Raw genomic sequence first — 21,851 nt, forward strand, 5'->3', positions numbered from 1 at the left:
CTTAAATTTAGGTCATTCATAATTTTTTACTATCTAGTCGGTGTGATGGGTTAAGTCTTCGTCTATCAAGCTTGCTTTGGGTTCGATACCCCGTGGTAAAGGCTGGGTGGTCTGATCGGATTGTTTATGCTCCTATCATGTCTTAGTGGTTCAGAGTATAAAGAGTAATAAATTGTGGTTGAAGTGTTTGCATCTACTAATATTGCCTTCGGTTCATCATTAAAGATATATCCCGAACAGTTTACAATAATCTGTTAAGTTAGCTTTAATGTCACGTTTACAATAAATAAATGTCCCGCAGTGAACTGGTCATTAAGACACGGTTCCCAGCAGATCACCGAAGTCAAGCATCACTGGCTACGGTCAGTGTGCGGGTGGGTGACCACTTGGATCAGTCTGCGTAGGGACCGAGGCTGTGCGGTATTGGTCCTCGTTAAACTGTTCTACCGTAAAGTGCTCGAATTCGCGTGTAGGTCGTTGGGCTACCGAAGCAGGGGTGCCATCCCCTCCGCAGAGGATCAAAATTGTGATGGCATGTCTTCGGATCGTCCTCCGGGATGTTTCCCAGACCGTCGCCAATAGCCTATTGTGCAGTTCTAGTGCGACGTAAATAAAGTACCTACCTACCTACTTAGGTAGGGACTTTATTTACGTCGAACTAGAGCTGCACGGTGATCTATTGGCGACGATTCGGGAAACATCTATGAGAATGATACGAAGATATGAAATCACAATTTGTGTAGTCACTTTCTCAAATTAGACATAGATCTTAAGGGAAAGGAAATTTGTTACAAAACCCTGTACACATGGTCAGTGACCCACCACAAGCCTTTTTCATTCCACAGATTTTAGGAGCATGTACTCAATGGGTCATAGATCTGGTCCCACCCTCCAGAACGGAGTTCGATTCTCTTACCACTGGGCTACCACGTCCCCTTTGATGACGGAAAACTGATAATTTAACCAAACCATTCAAGGTTGAATGTGTCAACTATTCTTTTGTCGCACATTGTCACTACAGTGAAGTTAAGTGAAAAGGTAAAATATTACTAACAAATAACTGCAATTCGAAGAATTTTAAACTGTAACATAGCTTAGATATTCTTTATGACTGAAACTTGCTGCAACCATTGAAACGATTTTAGTTTGTAAATTACAGTAATTTGGAAATTGTTTATTAGTTTGATTCCAAACTAATAATTATTATAAATTGATATTAGTTTGAAAATAAATATCTCTAGTTTGGAAATGGTAGGTGTTTTAAAAAGTGACAATCTTATCATAATTTATCTTGATCATTTCTTGTTTTTTGAATGGATGCTTAAAGGGGCAGATTTAAGATGCGACAGTACTTTACGAAGTCCAGAATTTATTACTAAAGGAGGGAAGACTTCATTTCTAGAATTCAAATTTAAATATAGTGGCCCTCTTTCTTTGAGTTTGTGGAATCCAAAGTTCGTAGAAAATGGACGTTCTGTGCTTACCATGATTGACGCAAATAATTCAACTATTTGTACGAAAATTAAGGAGCTAGGTTATATGAATTCTAAAAAATTTGATTTAATTGCTGAGAATTCGGTTTCAGAATATAGGGGTCGAAATATTAGAGTATCTTGCACCGTAATGGCATCTGACCTGGAAAATGAAACGAGTGATGCAATGGAAAAACTCAGCTTGGACTTTAAAACAATTTTCGACAAAGCAATTGACACCGACATAGTCTTAAAAGTGGATGAGGACAATATTAAAGCTCACAAACTGGTATTGCAATCACGCTCCCCTGTATTCCGGAAAATGTTCGATACCGATTCGAGAGAAGCTGCCGAAAACGAAGTTGTCGTTTCAGACATCGGATCAGCTACAATGAAGAGACTCGTCAACTTTCTGTATTCTGCTGCAAACGAAACTGGGAATTTTGAAGAGACCTTGGAACTGTACTACGCGGCTGACAAGTACGGAGTGCTGTCTTTACGAGAAGTTTGCAAGATGGAATTGCTAAGCCACCTTAACACCATGAATGCATGTTCTCTCTTTACCTTTGCTAAAAGACATAACGATGAGGATTTTATGGATAAAGTTGTGCGGTTCGCGAGTGCTAACTCTAAGTCTGTTTTTAATATGGATTCATTAAATGATATGAGCAAAGATGATGTGGTATTACTTATATCTTTGTGTGTTCCTAATATAAAATAAGCAGAGTCAATCTGAATCCAAAATATTAAACTCAATATGGATTAATTATTTTGTTTTTGTAAATTCCAATTAATAAATTTATCACTTTTCAAATTTGCTGTAGAGTTTTCATCGAAGAATAAAGTCTTGTTTTTTGGTAAGCACTTTCTTCTTTTTTGTGTTATCTTAACCCTTTGTAACTCAACAACTCTGATTTAAGAAATATTTTCGCGGATGTTAGAATACATCATATTAAGCGTGTAAAAAATAATGAAAAACTTAAGACCTTAAAATTAAAAATTTATTGATAAAAAGCATTTGTTGAACATCTCCACTATCGTGAAAAATAGCACAAAAATTCCAATATATTTAAAACTTCATGTGAAAAAATTTGAAATTGTTGTTTTTATGGTAACAAAGTTTAACACCACATTTTTCAATCCCTCCTTAGCCAAATATACAATCAAGGGGATTGTTGTAAAAAAATTGTATATCCTTATGTCGTGAAACAATTCTTGCTGAACGCATTATAATATTGGTAGCTGCACCAAGACTTGGTTCCCCCGAGTTTGCAATATTTTCTTTACCTGAATTTGGTTCGATTTTATAGGTAAATTCAGCTCATTATATGATTGAATTTTCATGTGTGTTGCAGATGTGTAACGCGGTGATGCAAAGGGTTAAAGGAAATTTGAATTTTAAATACTGTTAAAATTATTTAATACTAACATGAAATAAAACCATAAATTTATGTGCTTTATCTGAAATGTATAGTTGTCATCAAAATAAGAGCAAAAGACAATATTAGACTTATGATTTCACCATGCCAATTCAGCTGAAATTTTGAAATAGTTGTAAGCTGTTAATTTCAATTTCTGGCAGATTTCCAAATGTTGGTGAAGGTAAAAATTGCTTAATTGTAAATGTACTTTTCAGTTAAGAAATTAACTTCAACATTTTGCAGAACTTTCAAATTGTTATGAAATAGGTACAAAAATCGGATATATGTCATCAGCTTAAAATTCAATCTTTGAAAGATTTTGATTACATGATTACTAAAAAACGTAGAGTATTTATTAGGATATTGAACTAGTTTTTATTTATTCACACATATATTCAGTTTTGTTTGCCCAATACAACGAATGATTTATTAACCCTTGTCTAATTGAACAAACATTCGAAATGGACGGTGCAAAGTTCAACAGTGTGCTAAGTTTTCAGTATGTAATTGTATTTTTGTACGATAATTTGTTCTATTTTGTTATATAAAGGTTTTTAAGGATAATATTGTACTGGTTTGCCTCAGCGAATAATACTCATTTTAATAGAATCGAGAGATATGAAAATGGTTATTTTGTCTAATGCTAACTTTGCCCATTAAGCAATAAGCTGTCGGTTTAGAAATCGTTTGACTCTAATTTAAATTGCACGTTTTGAGTTGTCTTATCTTATAATGCAAATGCACAGAGCGCAAAAAGAGAGCACTTTGAGTAACTTTTGATCTAAAGATCGAATTTTCACGTTCTAGAACTCAATCTTAATGGCTCGAGGGGGTTATCTCAAATATGCTGATTAATAAGTGCAGGCGATATTTTGAGTTACGAAATCAGACACAAAAATACACTTTCTCTGAATAAACATGGCATTTTTGACGGAGTCGGACTTTTGACCCCCGAAATGCGATCTAGGAAAATTTTCTGAAATAGCGTCAATAACTTCTTAAATTTGTATAATTTGAATTCTGATGGTGAAAGATACAGTTTTGATTTCCATCAAAATACGAGTTACGGCCGATTAGAACAATTAAGTTCCGTTATTCCGTTGAAGGAACTTAAAAACATCCGAATCAGCGGTCACCAATTGTTAAAAAGATGTTGAAACTTGAAGAGCTCGTTTTCTGCGGAATCATTTTTTTTTCAGACTGTGAAACGGAATATCTCATACACTTAAGAAACTGTAGGACGGTGGTCTATAAAGATCGCCCTAAATGTAAACATTTAAAATTCTTGAAAAATTTGAATTAAATAAGCATGTCGTTATATAGGTCGCAAATTAATATTTAAACGTGTCATAAAGAAACATGCTATCTTAGACTTTTAAATCACTAGTAATGAAAGCGGAATGAAAAGCATCAAAACTAGCTGAATTGCGTGATAAAATTTGGAATTTCTTCTCACGCTTCTTAGTTTTCCAGGCAATCAAATAGGTTTTGATGTTTTCAGTACTACTTAAGAAATGATTCGTTGAATTTTTAATGTTTTTACCCCCCTTTAATTGTAACGTGATACCCCGTAATATAAATACTTTTTCGACTTCAATGATTTTAAAAATATATATTTGAGGCTGGCATTAACAAATACCTAGACATTTAAACTAGTATGCTACCCTAAAAGGAAATTTTTCACTTAAAATAGTATATTTCATTGACATCATAATTCTAAATATTTATTCTTTTAAATAAAATAGTACATAATTTGTAAATATTTATTTCTATTAGCTGATAAACGCTCTCTATCGAGAAATAGATGAAAGCATTGATCCATTATAGAATTAAATCGCTCAAGGTTAAGTATGAATTATCGTATCGTAGTTGGGATTGTGGGTAAAATATAAGTTTCAGTTCGCTTTTGTAGGATAACAGCTTGGATTAGATAAATAACTTATCATCGTGTTTCTTTTATCAAGAAATGTTTATCAGCTCCTAAATTCCTGCTAAATATTTATCAAATTTTGGGAAAATAGAGTAACAAATAAACGCCATTACATACACATTTGTATGTATCTACTATATAGTTTCGTAGTTCTTAAATTACAAACATCGTTAGAATAACTTAATTAACAAAATATATCTACTACAGTCATTATTGTTGACACTGTAAATGAGAATTATCTTCATATGCAAAGAAAATTGACCTGTAAGTAAAATATTTTTTTTTTTTATATCTCTACACGTACAAAAATTAAACTTCAATTTAACATTTTCAAAGTGAATCTTGTCATATTGAGTTTCAAAATCCTTACGTATGCCTGAAAATATTATTGTTTTTATAATTTCTAATTTGTTATTTTCTGAATAAGGTCCCCTGAGCCATCACTGCTCGCATAAAATATTTTGTATCTTTTTGTGCTAGCTAGAATCGCCAAGGTTATTGTATTTGCATTAAAAAAACAAACATTTAGTTGTCTGCCTGCCAGTTATATACCTGTATTTTTATATTTATTACTATTTATCTTACCAGGGTTGCCATAGACTACTAAAATGCAACGGATTGCTACTATTTTCGGCCTTGGATGACAATGGCGACTTTTTTTTTTTGCCTGAAAAAGCTAAAAAGCAACTATTTTCAGGAATAGGCGACTATTAGGATACTTTTTTTACTCTTAGCGAAGTTTTTTCGTTAAAGTGAATGCTACTTTTCAGAACGTCAATAAAAGAAAGCTAACTTTTACACCAGTGATTCTCAACCATTGTGCCGCGGCACTTGTGTGTGCTGCCAAATATTGGAAATGATACAATAAGAATTATAATGCTTTTTTTATTACGAGTAAAGTTTAAATTTAAAAAAAGTATATATATATATATAATTTTTTTTTGATATCAAAAATTATATTTTTTAAATACTTTTGAAAAATTATTTTTAATAATCTTCTTCTCTTGTCATTATTTTTTATTATTTTCCATATTTTCTCAATATTTTAGCTTATTTTATGAGTTCGATATACTTGCACCTTATGCGCAGTTAATAAAACTATGTGCTATATATATATATATATATATATATACAGTGGGTGATCGGTTAACGAACAAATCGGTTAACGAACACTTTCACGAAAGATTTTTGTGTTCGGATAACGAACACATATTCGGATAACGAACACTTTCAAGAAAGATTTTTTGTGTTCGGACAACGAACACATATTCGGATAATGAACAAAACGAATTCTAACGAACACTTCTCGGCCTGAAAAAAATTAATATTAAACATTTATCATTTTGCATACAAAATAAGATCACTGAGAGGAAAAATGTTTAAACAATGCTTAGTATTGATAATTACTAAATGAAACTTGAATTAACAATGAATTTAAAGGTCATTCAATAATTATTATTATGACTAAAATCAATACACACTTGAATACTTCAATTTCAATATGAATATCAATATTTTCTGACAGCCGATAAGTTATGGGCGAGTGGACTTGATGATATGGCGAATAAATTAAGCGAATTCTTAATTTTTTCAAACTGTGCAGACTATAAAATATATAGGTGCCGATGACGCGCTACCACTGGCTGGTTTACAAAGTTTAAAAGAAGGTATGGAATTACAACATGTATTAATGCATGGTGAGTTTGCTAGTGCAGATAAAGAAGAAGCTGAGAAGTACTGTCTCAAATTTCAAGAATTCATTGAAACAGAAGGGTATCGTCCACAACAAATATTTAATTGTGATGAAACTGGTTTGTTTTGGAAGCACATGCCGAACCGTACCTACATCACGAAGGATGAGAAAAGTGTTCCTGGGCATAAACCTATGAAAGACCGATTGGCGTTTCGTATGGGAGCTAACGCTAGTGGTGATATGAAGCTTAAACCACTTCTCGTTTACCACTCTGAGAATCCCAGAGCATTAAAAAAAATTTCCATAATTAAGAGCAAACTGCCAGTAATATGGAGATCGAATCAGAGGGCATGGGTCACGCAATATCTTTTCAAAGAATGGCTATTTACAGTTTGTGCTCCGAGCATCAAGGACTACCTTGATACCAATGACTTGCCGTTGAAAGCACTGCTGCTATTGGACAATGCACCAGGACACCCAAATGATCTTGAAGATATATTGTTGACAGACTTTCCCTGACTGACAGTTCAGTTTCTACCTCCGAATACGACTTTGCTGATTCAGCCGATAGATCAGGAGGTTATTGCGGCTTTCAAGAAATTGTACACTCCAGGGGTCTGTCCAGGCCGAATTTACTACCGTTTAGCGGTACCTTCACAAATTCAACTTTAGGAAAAACGGTAATTTCACAAATTCAATTTTAGGAAAAACGGTAGTTTCACAAAATACTTTCTCTTAAATTTTTATTTTTGTATCCCTTAAGAAACGATAAATCCATATTTTTGTGTTGATTTTTTAGTATAATTTTTAATTTTTCACAAATTATGTCTAAATTTTCACAAAATAGGTACCTCTCAGAAAAACCTAGACAGACCCCTGCACTCGCACGCTGCTTCGTCGGTGTTTTGAAGCAAGCCAATTCTCCTCAACAATGACTTTAAAAAGTTTTGGAAGGAAAAATTTGACATTCTTGAAGCTATTCGTATCATTCAAAAGGCGTGATCAGAAGTCACACAGCGACAGTTGATTTCTGCTTGGCGGAAGCTGTGTCCATCCTTCGTTTTTTTAAAAACTTACTAAGAAATTATACATTTTTTAAAATTTAATTTTTGGGGTCTCCAGAACGAATTAGTCGATTTCACATAGAAGTCTATGGTGAATCGATGATCGGTTAACGAACAATTCGGATAGCGAACATAGTCTTGGAACGGATTATGTTCGTTAACCGATCACCCACTGTATATATATATATATATATACTTTTTATGATTTTTTCACGCTTTAACCGCGTGAACATCTTAGTCGGTGACTGTCTTGTCTCAGACAATCTTAAAATAAGATTAAAATATGAATAAAAAAGAAGTGTTTAAATTGTCTTTGAAAATTTTAAAAAATGTTATAGGTAGGAAATTTAATGACTTTTAAAATTATTAATCAACAAAGGAAAGCAGGCTAATTATTTACTTTCTAACGGAAATAAAAACTAATCATTAAAGTAAGCTATGCAATAAATAGTTATTAAAACAAATTAACAAAGGATAACTAACAAGAAATAAGCTAACAATTAATAATTAGCAAAAATACTAGTTTACAGGAAATCACAAAAAAAATAAGAATTAATGTAAAAAAACGAACAGATAATAACTATAGAAAGCAAGCTAACAATTAATAACTAGCAAAAAATAAATAACTGTTACTAACAAATAATTAGTCGGAAGAAGTAATTAATCCCTTAATAAACGTGATTTTGTAGTACATATTATTTTATTTCACATTCAAAATTATTATCACAAACTATTTATCACAGTGTATTTATAGGTAAGTAAACAGCTTTTAAACTAATTTTTTTCATTTCCGTCAAATTTCGAAATCGTTAAAAGTGTGCAGCCACAAAAAAAGAAGGTTGAGAATCACTGTTTTATACAATCATTTATGTCCAAAAAACCAAAAATTTCAATTTCCATTTGATTTAATAAAGTACTTGTTATATTTTCTCTCTGAGGGGCAGTTTCGTTATTTTATTTTTTCCTTCTATTAACATTCATTTCTTATTGTAATTCAACTTTTATTTAGTAGGTACCTATTTTGTAATATGTATACCTTTTATATTTGTACAAAACGTTTTTTTAATTGGAGCATAGTTAGGACTGGGCGATAAATCAATGTATCGCGAAATACCGATTTAACGCATATATCGGTAGGCCGATGTAATGACTTTCGTTTTTGGCGATGTATCAGAAATCTGATTTAAGCCGCCTGAATAAGACTACAATCGCGGTTTAACGATTTAATATGCAAGGAGCCTTGACTAGGCTAACGCTGTTACGGCACTGACGAAGACGATTTTGATTTAGTCTAGCTCAGGGATTTCCAACTTGCATGAGGCCGGGGGCCACAAATAAAAACACAAATCAGATGGCGGGCCGCAACTTTATCAAAATTTTTTGTAGGATTCTTTTATGTTTGAAGGAACATTAAATATTACTGTCAGAGTTTTACCAAGTTGTACGAAACAAAAGTATTGAATTACAAATTAAAATAAGAAGTAGATTTTTAAAAATATTTAATTGTTATTAATAATATTTTTAAAAATATTAAATAAATAATAAAAATTCGGGCTACAATAACTTAATATGCACCTATGTATTAAACAATTGATGTGCAACAGACATCTTATTGTGAAGGTATTAAAACTAACATAGTAGCACACAAAATATTCAATGAGAAAATTGAGGTTTGTCTGCTGTAACCACCAGAGAATAGATATTTACATTTTAAATTTAAAATTTAATAATGTGTAAGAAAATATTTTCGTCCAAAATGAGTGGTTTCAAAAAGTTAAATCGGAGAATTTCTTCGAGAAAATTTCTGATACGTAGGAGCTTATATTCACATAATACAAAAAAAAAAAAAAGAAAAAAAAAAAAAAAAAGAGCAACATGCATGATTATTTTTGTATTTGAATAAATATTTTCTTGGATGCAAAACCTGAAAAATAAATTTCTTTTCACCGTTGGCATGTCAAATTTCGCAGAAACGAAGAAAATAGGATTTTATTAACGAGAAGAGTATTTTAAACCCACATACGAAATAAAGTACCATAAACCCCATGCGAAAATTGTCCGCAAAAAAATGACAACTAATATACTTTAGTTTGCGGGTCACAAAAAAAGGATTCGCGGGCCGGATTCGGCCCCCGGGCCGCCAGTTGGAAACCCCTGGTCTAGCTGCAGAGATGTAGATAGCGTTTTGCTAAGAAAGATAATGTTAGTTTCGTCATGTTGAATGACGAAGATCAAATTGAATCAGAACTCCCGGTTTCGTGCGAGGATCAGCGTTATAATATAAAACGCAATGCATAGTTTCTTTTTGTCTTTAGGATTTTGCGTTTTTTGAAGATTATTTTTAATGGGACTTAAGTCATTTTGCGATCGTTGTGCATTTTATTTCGTCGGAAATAATTGTCGGGTTTCTTGTAAATTATTTTCAGTGAGACTTTTGCTACTTAGCGATCGTTTTGTTCTACATTATTTCATACCATTTTATTTTCTGTTTGGGTTTAACGATTCTTGTCATTTATTCTTAGTAGACCTACTGTTACTTTGCGATTGCTGCACAATCACTGTTATCTTAAATTTTCGTTCTGAATTCAATAGATCAATGAAAAGAAAATATAAATAAAAAGGAAGATTCTTCATTGAAGATTCTTGATTTTATTTTCGAAAAAGAAAATAATAAATAAGTAAAAATATTTTTGCATTTATTATGTACATAATTTGACCATTATTTAATACTACTTTTTACTATTTTAAATAATAAAAAAAGGGTCTAATAATGTTTCAAAAGCATGGTTTTTTTTAAACAAATAATTAAAAAAAATATTTCATTTTTCTAAAGTGAACATTTCTTTGGTTTGTTTTCCACTTTCGTTTTTTTTTTTCTTTTAATTTTTAATGCATTTATGTAAAATATTTTGTTACGGTATTATTATTTTTAAACCAATAAGTCTTAAATCATTTTTAATTTAAGAAAAAGAAAATAAAGCTTAGGTTTGCTTTTACTTTGACTTCTTTATTATTTTAATTGAAAAAAATTGAGCCATGATATTGATGTCATAGTAGAATATGTTTAGAATTAATATTTTCTTTTGTAATAAATTTATTCATTTTTATTTATTTTTGATTGATTTAAAGGTAATTTTTGAACATATGCTAAATCGCGATATCTAACGGACGATGTATCACGATTTAAAATTTCTGACTTCACCCAGTCCTAATCATAGTATTTGACAATTAAGCTAAAATTTTATTTATTTGGCTACTATTTTTGATAAATTTTTGTTCCTGTTCAGGCAACTATTTTCATTGTTTTAGGCAACTATTTTCATGCTTGGGGCTACTAAAAGCAACTAGTTTTTTTCATTTTTTACTGTGGCAACCCTGTCATACGTGCCCCTGTCCTATTGGTCCCTTGTCCTAAAAGGTGGCGACTTCGGCTATGGTAGCTACATAGAAATTCTCACGTATGAGTTATTATTATTCCTCATTTTCCATATATAAGTAAAAATATAGTAAATGTTTCGACTATAGTTAAACAAATTGTGTATTTAAATCAGCTTAAAAGTATCAATTTATTTCAATAAACTTCAATTACGTCCATACCTTTTATATTCTATTTCACATTCATAATTAAATTTTTATTTTATATCTGATCATTCTAATGACTAAATTCAATAAAATACATAATCCGGCTATTGACCCTGTAACTAGGTTCAAACAAAATTATATTCTTCATCGTTTTGTCACTTCTGTTCTTGTCACTACTGTGCCTTTTAAGACATTTTATGGAGGGGATATAAAATCACCATTAAAGACATATTAGCATCAACTGAATGATACACATAATGAGATTATAGAATCTAACTTGGTCTAGGCAAGATATTATCCTTCAAGATTTTGTCACTTCTATACTTGTCACTACTGTGCTCGTTAAAGCGTTTTATGGAGAGAACTTGACGGGGAGATAAATCACCACTAATAATCACCATATCAATAATCACCATATCAATAATCACATTGTCAGTTGATAAATCACCGTATCAACTGATAATTTTTACTAATAATTTTACAATAAATTTTTTTTACTGAAAATAAAGAAAAAAAAGCAACATTTTGGCTTCCTAATATTTTATTTATTTACATTTTTAAATTATGTTAAATGGGGGAGTGAGCTGTAAAAATTTGAATTAATAAAAATACTTTTTTTTTTTTTAACGAAGGTTAAAACCTCTTGAAACAAACGTTTTCAGCTTTTATTTAAAAATTACTATAACTATTTTGAACAATTAACACGTTGGATACTACGTCAGTCATCGGTGACTGACGCTGTATTTTTTTGTACTAATATTTTAATTGATCTATTGCTGAATGTTTACATTGTCGCAATATATTTCAAAAGTATTTATTCAAAAAAAAAATATTAGAGATAGTATTTTATTTTATAGCCGTCGTTGAACAGCCGACCGAATTTTTGGGTTTACGACTACTAATGTTCAACTCCGTAGCCTTGTAATTTTGAACCCAATCCAGAAAACAAGGGAACTCCTGGATTAAGTATTGGGAGAAATTTGCCTTTCGCAGAGGAGTTTTGATAGAACCCGTATTTGCGTTACATGGAGGACAACCACAAAAACCTCGGCAAGGGGACTCTATCCCATGATCCGTCCCATATTGGTGGTCTCGCACGAATACAGCTGAATTTGTTGGAAATTCACAGCAACATAGAAGATTCTTAGAACCAGATCCATTTTTGAATCTACAGATGTTAAGTAAACAGCGCTTTTATGTGCACCCCAAAGAAAGAAATCCATGCTGCTGAAATCAGGAGAGAGTGGTGGCCAAGGAGCCGGCGCTAGCTTTTACTTTTGATTGATCAAAAACGAGGTTGATTACGCGTTCTTAATAATTATTTAAATTTGATTCATTTTGTCAAATAAGATCAGGCATCAACAACTATGAACTAAGTTAACTGAATGAGTATTTCTAAATTCGGATAAGTATTTCTAAAGTTAACTAAAACCATTTGTTCATTTTGTGAATAGTTACGTTTTTGAAACATATTTTATTTAAAAATAAGCAATTTAAAATTAACGGTAATTGAAATAAAAAAAGCTATTTTTTTGTTTTGTAATAAAATTCCAAGCTATTATTAACGCCGATTGATTTTGGTAATTTGTTCTACTGTTATTGTGGTAATTGGTGCTGTTTTAATCAAAACTAAATATACCTATATAGATACCATAATAAATTTTTATGGTCCATCTTAAATGGTCCTATAAACCTACAGTCGGGTAAATACCGGAAATATTACTTCATTGTATTAAATTTTAAATATCTTAAGTTGGGATATCATAGTATGATACCAAATTATTGTAAATAAATCCTTATTTTAAAAGGATTTAGCCTTCAAATTTCTGTTTTTCTCAATATAATACCTTAAAGCATTCAGAAAGGTTTTAAAAAAATCGGTATTATATTGAATTATTTCATTATAGAGCATTCAGGGAGGGTAGCTTCTCTTTACTCTTGGCCAGTGTTTCCGAAACTTATGACTTTCGTGTACCCTTTCTAAAATTTTCGAAACGCTGTGTACCACTAATAAAGAAAAAATGAATGTATTTTTTACTATAAAAAAATTGCACAAAAGTTAAAAATCACAACTGGCTGTTGACACCACTAATTATTAACTGCTAACTCTGCAAAAAATAGTCAATAGAAAAACACGTAATCGTAAATTTTCATGGATAGCTTTGTTTTTAAATAGAATTTTTTGAAATTCTCATTTGTTTCAAGATATTTCGCATTAGAACGCGTAACCCCACTAAACTGTTCCCGTACCCCTGGGGGTACGCGTACCACACTTTGGGAAACACTGCTCTAGGGTTAACACAATAGACGGAAGAAAAATATACCCTTTCTCACGCCGACCCAAGCTAAAAACCTGTCCTAAGCAATAACCCTACACCCCTACTTGAAATAGTAATATCTCGTTACCATAGACACCACCACAGGTCCAGAAGAAGATCTTATATTAGACAAACTATACAAGCTCCCTGGAAAAACAAGAAATTAACTGTCAAGTTTCTATAAGGATATTTGAAAAATCACAATTTTAAGTTTCGAACTTAAGATATAATATTTGTTACATAATTATTTCTGTTCTGACACTTTTGAATAAAGAAAGTGGAAAGTTTTTAATTATCCCTTTAAAAACTTAACTACTAATTCTTCAGTTTTCCTAAGCCTCGAATTAAATAAAATATTGTATTTAAGTGTGTTGAGTTTGTCATTAAAATTTCCAATTACACAAAGAAACTTCTGTTTAGGAACTTTCTTATAATCTCGTACTTTTTTCATCATTTTATTCTATTTTTCTCTGATGATGTATTCTTCTACCCCTCTAGAAGCATGAAGTAAAGGAGACTGATTAAAAAAGGAGACAGTGTTTTGCATGAGTTACAGTTTTATATTGTGTTTTGCCTGCAGAACGATATCACAATGGATATGGCTGACGTATTTGAGATCATTGCGAATAACGACAATGTATGCCTGGCAGATTTTGTACGTCCTTATTATCCACATTCGGATGACGAATTTGAAACTCTATCGGACGAAGTGACTCAAAATGACATTTTCTTGATTTATTCCGCATTCCGGCGCTACATGCATCACTGTCCAAGAATAAATAAAGAGTCCAAGTCACGTGGTGAAGATTTTTTTCGTGTCTACGAAGATCTTGATAATTGGGCTAAAGGATTTTAAGCAGACGATATGATCCTTAACGAGAATAAATATTTAGTGAGAGGGGACGTTAAAGAACAATACGATCCAGAAGACAACACCTTAGTAAATTTTAATAGATACGCAGAAAACTTTCAGAATCTTTCTGATGTTGTGGATGCTCACATCCATGGCACCGAAAAACACGATCCAAATTACGTATGGTCGTCTTTATTTGAAAAAACAGATTGTTTCGGTGATGAAAGGAGCTCCAAACATTACTCTTTTGAAAACTACATGCATTGGTTGCCTGCTTCTCTGAAGGAAGCCATCTTGACGGTTCGTACTTCAGAACGGGTGAAATGGTGCGTATATTTGCTTTTTACTTACCATTACGAGAACGAGTGTGGTTTGTTCGTGTCCTGCGCTCTTAAACTTTGTTTAAGAGCCTTTGACTTATGTGAGCAAGCGTTTCGTGTCTATGGATTTGAAACTTTTGCAAAATTGATGCGTTATGTATATCTCATTAAAGAATGCGAATGTGATACTCAAGTACTTTTAAGTTGTCTGCGTGTGCATTGTATTAGTCATCACATTGAAGACCGCCTTTTTAAGAAGCCTTTACTTTTAAAATTCATTCTGGGAAAAATACAAGCTGGAAAAGCCAAAATTCCCGGTGAACTCATGAGCATCTCTCCTTATTTTGATCCTCGTTTAAAGTATAGACCAAATGCTGATAGGTTCTTCTTGGAAGACTTGGATACTTTTTTAACTTTACTAGAATTTGGAATCAGCACTGACTTCAACGCATTCATATACTGTGATATTAAAGAGAAGATTCGAATCAGTGTTGCTGAGTAAGTTGATTAATTTAAATTTATTTTTTGAATTTTTTAAAATCGGAACAATGAAAGTTTCTTAATAGAATCTTTATCTCAAGTGGGTATCTGTGGTTTGTTTCGGGTGACACATATTCAATAGTTTGTTTCGGGTGATAATTTTCATTAATTAATTTTCCAATGTTTTCAATAAGTGTCCAACTCTTTTGAGTTAAAAGATCACTCTTAATAAGAAAATATGTCCCGCAGTGGACTGATCGTTAAGACACGGTTCCCAGCAGATCACCGAAGTCAAGCATCACTGGCTACGGTCAGTGTGCGGGTGGGTGACCACTTGGATCAGTCTGCGTAGGGACCGAGGGTGTGCGGTATTGGTCCTCGTTAAACTGTGCTACCGTAAAGTGCTCGACTTCGCGCGCAGGTCGTCGGGCTACCGAAGCGGGGGTGCCATCCCTTCCGCAGAGGATCAAAATTGTGATGGCATATCTTCGGATCATCCTCCGGGATGTTTCCCAGACCGTCGCCAATAGCCCATTGTGCAGCTCTAGTGCGACGTAAAGTAACAACAACAACAACAATAAGAAAATATATTTGTTCAGAAATTAAAACTTTATTATTTTAGAACGAATTTTTAAAGTAATGGAATTTGAGGATATTTTATGCTGAATAATTGCAGCGCTATCTATAGCCGTTTGTTTGATTTCTCAGCGTAATAAATATAGACGACCACCCTATCATGAGTGGTATTTAAAATAATTTAAATTCAAAACTGAACTTTTTCAAAATTTGAAACGTTTTTAAGCCTTAACTATTTTTTAATTTTAAAAATAATTTTACACTTGCCTTAAGTTTAAATAAAAAAGCTATTTAAAACTTTATGTTTTTAAGTATAAAAAATAGTTTTCCGCTTGTTTTGGAGTTTCTTTTTTTGTTCCTAGATGGCACCACTACTTTAAGAATTCTGTTTGCCCAATTTTAAATTTAGTTTTGCTATGGAACTAAACTCCAATCTGAAATGTTAGACATTTGTAACTAAAATTTTCATTCCTGTCATGATTACAGTAAAAATGAAACGTTGCATTTTATGTGATACTTATAATTTTTGATATTTAGTGGTGTAAAAATTACTTATAAGAAAAAAGTAACTAAAAGTAAAACTAAAAGTAACTTGAATTTCGCTACCGCTACGAAGTACTATTTAACAAAGCGCAGCAAGATGGCCTCTCTGGGTGTTACCTTAATGCTTCCATTTTCTTTAAATGTAATAAAAATGTGATTGTCCTTTATTTAATCTCTTATTCATTTAACACAACCTATGCCTCTGATGTATAAGTGATTAATCTCAAATAAACGCATTGCATGAAAATAGAAAACGTGGTGATTTGCATTCTTTATCTCTGTCTAACGACGCACCTATAAGGGCTAATATATCGTGTCAATTCCAATTAAGGTTCTTTACTGAGAAGCTCCAGTTGTTTTTTTTAAACTTATGAAAATCTTTCAAACCAACAGTAAGCGATAGAGTTTATAACACGATTTTCGCTATTTATAAACGCCCACCTTGTAATACTTTTGTACAAAACTTTAATTTCTTCTCTGAGACGGTATATTGTCCAAGCGGTCACAAAACGACAAATATACAGTGGTGGCCAAAAGTGTGGACACTTTTTGAAAGTTTCATGTTTTTCAACTTTGTGTGCTTGTAGAATATATTAATTTTCACTTAAATACAAATGTTTATATATCAAATTAAAGGTAATTTAATGTAGAATTTAATAATAAATACAGTATTAAAATATCTATATTGCAAAAAAAGATATACAACTAATAGTCAGATCTGTCTTAGCTTTGCATTTTTTTTAAAGTGATACTTACACAATCAATACTTAGTAGGATAACCCTTATTTTTTAAGACAGCTTCACAGCGTCTTTTCATCGAGTAAACGAGTGTTTGGAGTTTATCTTTCGTAACCACATGGTGCCAAGAATCAATTATAGCTTCAATAAGTTGTATTTTATTGGATGGACGTTTTTTTCGCAAAAGAATTTTCAAACGTCGCCACAAATTTTCAATTGGATTGAGATTAGGGCTGTTTCCTGTCCATGGTAATATATCTATGCCTTTATTTTGAAACCATACTTTGCATACTTTTGCTGTGTGGCATGGAGCTGAATCCTGCTGAAAAATAAATGCTGTGTTGTTGGGGAAGTTCTGGTGTACAAAAGTTCTGTTTACGTTATGAAAAAACGAAATCAGTGGAAAATAAAGCCAAATCAGGCCGAAAAAAATGCACAAGTGCTACTGCCGATAGAAAAATTATACGTCTATGCCTATAAGATAGAAAAATTTCATCAGATGCCATTAGATGTGAAATGAATGCAGCGGGTATTGCAGTAAGTTCAAGAACAATAAGAAGCAGGTTATCAGGATTTGGACTACAAGCTAGAATTCAAGGGAAAAACCATATTTAAATCAAAAGCAACGCGAAAAACGAGTTAAGTGGGCAAAAGAACACATTAAATGGTCAGAAAATCAATGGAAGCAAGTAATCTGGATCGATGAGAGTAAAATATCGTTCTTTGGTAGTGATGGTGGAAAATACGTGAGACGTAGAGTAGGTGAAGCACTGCATCCTGATTGCATTGAAGCAACTACAAAAAACTCAACAAATGTCATGATTTGGGCATGTATGTCTGCAGATGGTGTGGGCCGAGTTCAAGTGATTGATGGCATCCTGAATGCCAAAAAATGCATCGAAACTGTCCTGAAACCAAAATTGATACCCTCCATCAGGGATCTCTTCCCAAACAACGCACCATTTATTTTTCAGCAGGATTCAGCTATATGCCACACAGCAAAAGTATGCAAAGCATGGTTTCAAAATAAAGGTACAGATATATTGCCATGGCTAGGAAACAGCCCTGATCTCAATCCAATAGAAAATTTGTGGCGACGTTTGAAAATTCTTTTGCGAAAAAAACGTCCATCCAATAAAAGACAACTTATTGAAGCTATAATTGATTCTTGGCACCATGTGGTTACGAAAGATAAACTCCAAACACTCGTTCACTCGATGAAAAGACGCTGTGAAGCTGTCTTAAAAAATAAGGGTTATCCTACTAAGTATTGATTGTGTAAGTATCACTTTAAAAAAAATGCAAATCTAAGATAGATCTGACTATTAGTTGTATAACTTTTTTTGTAATATAGATATTTTAATACTGTATTTATTATTAAATTCTACATTAAATTACCTTTAATTTGATATATAAATATTTGTATTTAAGTGAAAATTAATATATTCTACAAGCACACAAAGTTGAAAAACATGAAACTTTCAAAAAGTGTCCACACTTTTGGCCACCACTGTATATATCATAACAACCTTGTATGAACTAAAATATTTATTTTTTCTAATTTCAGAAGAAGATGCTTCCGGGAACTCAGCTTAAAAGAGAGCAATACGTGTAGATATCGGTGCGTCCAATTGGTTTACTTATACAGTTGTACACCAGATCTTCAGAGCAGTGAAAAAGATGAAGCCTTGCAAATTCTCTGGGCTTCTATACTTGACCCCTTTTTAACTAAACTAGACATGTGGCTTAGTTTTCTGGTTGATGGAATAACTACAATTCCTAAAGACGCGAGGAGAGCTTGGCGGTGGTACGACAATATTGTGGCTAAAGGAGAGAGTCGATACAGATCACCAAGATCCTTGCAGCATTTGGCTAGATGTGCAATACGTCATCGCTTAACAAGTTATTTCCGTCTTCCTATTGGTGTTAACTCACTTATGTTGCCACAAAAGCTCAAAGACTACTATCAGTGTTTTCATCATAGAAAAAAAATGGGTGAAAATTTCTCACCCTTTCTCAGAAACAGGGTGAGATTTCAAAAAGTTAAGTGAGATTTCTAAAAATTAAAAACTCTTGAAAAAAAATCATTTCTTTAATTATAACACATTTTTAACGTCTTCTATTTTTTAAAGCATTGAATATTTTTGGTGCATCATCAGAAGATTTTGCCTTTACAAGGTATTTGTCCATCTTACATTAGTGCATTAAAAATTTGAACGTCTTACATGAAGAAACCTTACGGTAAACACGTGGTTGCAGAGAAATGTGTTCTGAAAGGGGTTGTGTTCTGTTTTTGGAAAAGGTTCTGAACAATACTGGTAAATAGGGAAGCTAGATAACGGGGCAGATGTTGAAAAAAATGAAAGATCAAGGAAGAAAAGTGAAACAGATTTTATTCTAAATGGCGTAATTCGAAGCTTTTTCCAAAATACGAGAAATTCGCGAATTTTGAAATTAATTTATAGAATGCGCGAATTTCTCGCGGTAATCATTTTTTAATGCGAGAAAAGAAAAAAATATGCGAGATTCTCGCTTTCTCGCGCTGTAGTGAAAACACTAAAACATAAATGAGCTTTCACTACAGGAAGTTCGACTGCAAATATTCAAAAGTACTAGCATAGGTTTTAATTCTTATCTAGTGGAAATAAAATTCTACTGTTTTAATGGATGCTGAAATAATAAAAAATTAAAATTAGGGCATAAAGTCTATGGAACTGATTGTAAACAATAAGCTACCTAAAACCGGAAGAAATTTAGAAAACTTCCGGTGTATCCCTCCGCCTATGTTATGCTTACGAGCTGATGTGTGAACAGGTTTAATACTCTAGGAAGTTTTATTATTGAGATTTGTGCTTGAATTAAAGCGTAATTTTACCATTCATAAGAGTTTTCTATAATTTATAAATTCTTACAGGTCGTGAGCTTAAAAGCAAATTTAACGAAATTAATATCACAGCATAACAACGTTTATTTTATTTGTGTAAAATAGCATCTTTTTTGGGAGGTAGCAGCATAGCAAGCTTGGGGAGTCTTCCGAATTCATTTGTTGTTTGTTTCGTTGAAAGTTATACTGAAAGGACACGTTATACTGAAAACGCTACAAGTATAATAATATTAGATGGTGCGTTTTTTTTTCAAGTTTAGGCGTAAAAATCAGTCGGAAGTCTAATGACAAATTTCAACCCCTAAAGCTGCCTGTGCTTAGTTTTACACGGTCAGCCATTATACTGCTTGAAAATTCTCTTAAAAAACTTAACAAGACTCTTAAACAAATGTATAAAAATGAAAGCAAAATCATAATTTTCAACTCTATATGCACATTTACATACTAGGGTGCAAGAACCAAACAAATCGAAGTTTTTATTTTCAAAACACTATAATGTGCAACTACAGAAGAAGTGAAGTGATTATGCATAACCATGGGATTTAAATCAGATTTGATTGGATACGGTAAGTGACGTCACGCTTGTGTGTCGAACCTAATTGGCTTCTACATCGACAAATGCGGATTTACCTAAGTCACTTGCACTACGTTGTTGACGTCGTGCAGGTATCCAATTAAGGAAAGTAATTAGATGAAGAAAGAAACAAATATACGTAAATTTAATTTTTTTTAAAATCAATTAATATCTTCCGATGGCGCATTGTTCTCAAAATTTATAAAAACTGGCAAAAATAAACATTAACTTAAATTTTATAAAAACCGTTTAAAAATTTACTTTCGACCTATACTTCCTTAAGCTCATGGTTTCAAAAAAAGTATTCTTATTAGACATGCTTCATGCTTTTAATATACAGAGCTTAAAATAAAAACTAAACACCCTGAATAACTTTTGATCTAATGATGGGAGTTACAAGTATTGAGAGTCAATCATGATAGTTCGAGAACCTATACTCAAGTATGCTAGCGATATTTTAAGTTGCGAAATCACACCCAAAAAAGTACTCTGAATAAAGGTGTTTTTTTTTCTCCGAAGGATTTGAATTTGTGATCACTTAATGTTAAGAGTGATAGCAATTTAAAATATGGTCCCAACATTTAAGACAGGACAACAATTGAAATTTTGGGGATCTTAAATGTTGATTTCTTTTGCGCATTTTGCCATCTAGTTGAAGCCGAATTTTTAAATTTTTAATTTCTACCTATCTTTAAATTCTTAATTTTCTTTTCTAAAAGGACCATCAGGATTTGCCAAAGTGATTATAATTATTGTAAATTATTGTCATTTAAACAAAATCTTTCTAACAATTGTAGATAAACTAACTTGATAATTTATCTTTAATTGTTATCGAATTTAGGTAAGTTAACTTGACATATAAATGAAGTACATTAAATTTGTTTTGAGATCTTACTAATGCTCTCTTAATTAGGAACGAAAGCGATGAAGTATCTGACCTTAAAAACACATTGAGGATTGTAAAAAAATCTTAAAAACACATTGAGGATTGTAAAAAAATCTTAAAAACACATTGAGGATGGTAAAAATCCTTTGAGGATCTTAAAAACACATTGAGGATGGTAAAAATTCTTTGAGGATCTTAAAAACACATTGAGGATGGTAAAAATTCTTTGAGGATCTTAAAAACACATTGAGGATATATTTTTTAATTCATTTGGAATAATTATGTTTTTAATAATCAAATTTTCATGACAAGTACATAACTTTTGACATGATATAAAATCTGCATCTTTTGGATATCTGAGATTATAGTAATTTAAACTATAGTATAAATCAATTTATTTCATTTATGAAAAATTATCAGGCTTTAGGGAATAAAGTTATTTATTTAACTTGAAAAAGTAGTTAGATAGTCTTAAACAAACTGTTAGATAGAATTTAAAAATTATGTTTATAAGTTA

At 32.0% G+C, this 21,851-nt stretch overlaps 1 protein-coding gene across 3 annotated transcripts; it reads left to right on the forward strand.

The window, feature by feature from the left end:
- The first annotated feature begins 2,193 nt into the window (after positions 1–2,193).
- LOC107448470 (uncharacterized) lies at positions 2,194–19,874 on the forward strand. Of its 3 annotated transcripts, none has more exons than XM_087151026.1 (4): positions 2,194–2,329; positions 13,979–15,151; positions 18,558–18,959; positions 19,539–19,874. In XM_087151026.1, the coding sequence occupies exons 2-4, from the start codon at positions 14,346–14,348 to the stop codon at positions 19,555–19,557; spliced, it is 1,227 nt and encodes a 408-aa protein (XP_087007152.1). In that variant the 5' UTR covers positions 2,194–2,329; positions 13,979–14,345; the 3' UTR covers positions 19,558–19,874. The 3 variants fall into 3 exon arrangements, with proteins under 3 accessions (XP_087007152.1, XP_087007151.1, XP_015919151.3); XM_087151025.1 differs by lacking the exon at positions 2,194–2,329 and adding an exon at positions 4,791–5,087; XM_016063665.4 differs by lacking the exons at positions 2,194–2,329; positions 19,539–19,874 and adding an exon at positions 4,918–5,087 and having other exon boundaries at positions 18,558–19,186.
- Positions 19,875–21,851: the final 1,977 nt, after the last annotated feature.

The sequence above is a fragment of the Parasteatoda tepidariorum genome, chromosome 9 (genome assembly GCF_982258835.1).
Source record: "Parasteatoda tepidariorum strain Cologne lab strain chromosome 9, Ptep-v5.0, whole genome shotgun sequence".
NCBI lineage: Eukaryota > Metazoa > Arthropoda > Arachnida > Araneae > Theridiidae > Parasteatoda > Parasteatoda tepidariorum.

Excerpts from the sequence above, each read along its gene's own strand:
- LOC107448470 (XM_016063665.4), top strand. The coding sequence starts at position 14,346 with ATGATCCTTAACGAGAATAAATATTTAGTGAGAGGGGACGTTAAAGAA. Across the intron at positions 15,152-18,557 it reads ATTCGAATCAGTGTTGCTGA|AAGAAGATGCTTCCGGGAAC; the intron begins GTAAGTTGATTA and ends TTCTAATTTCAG.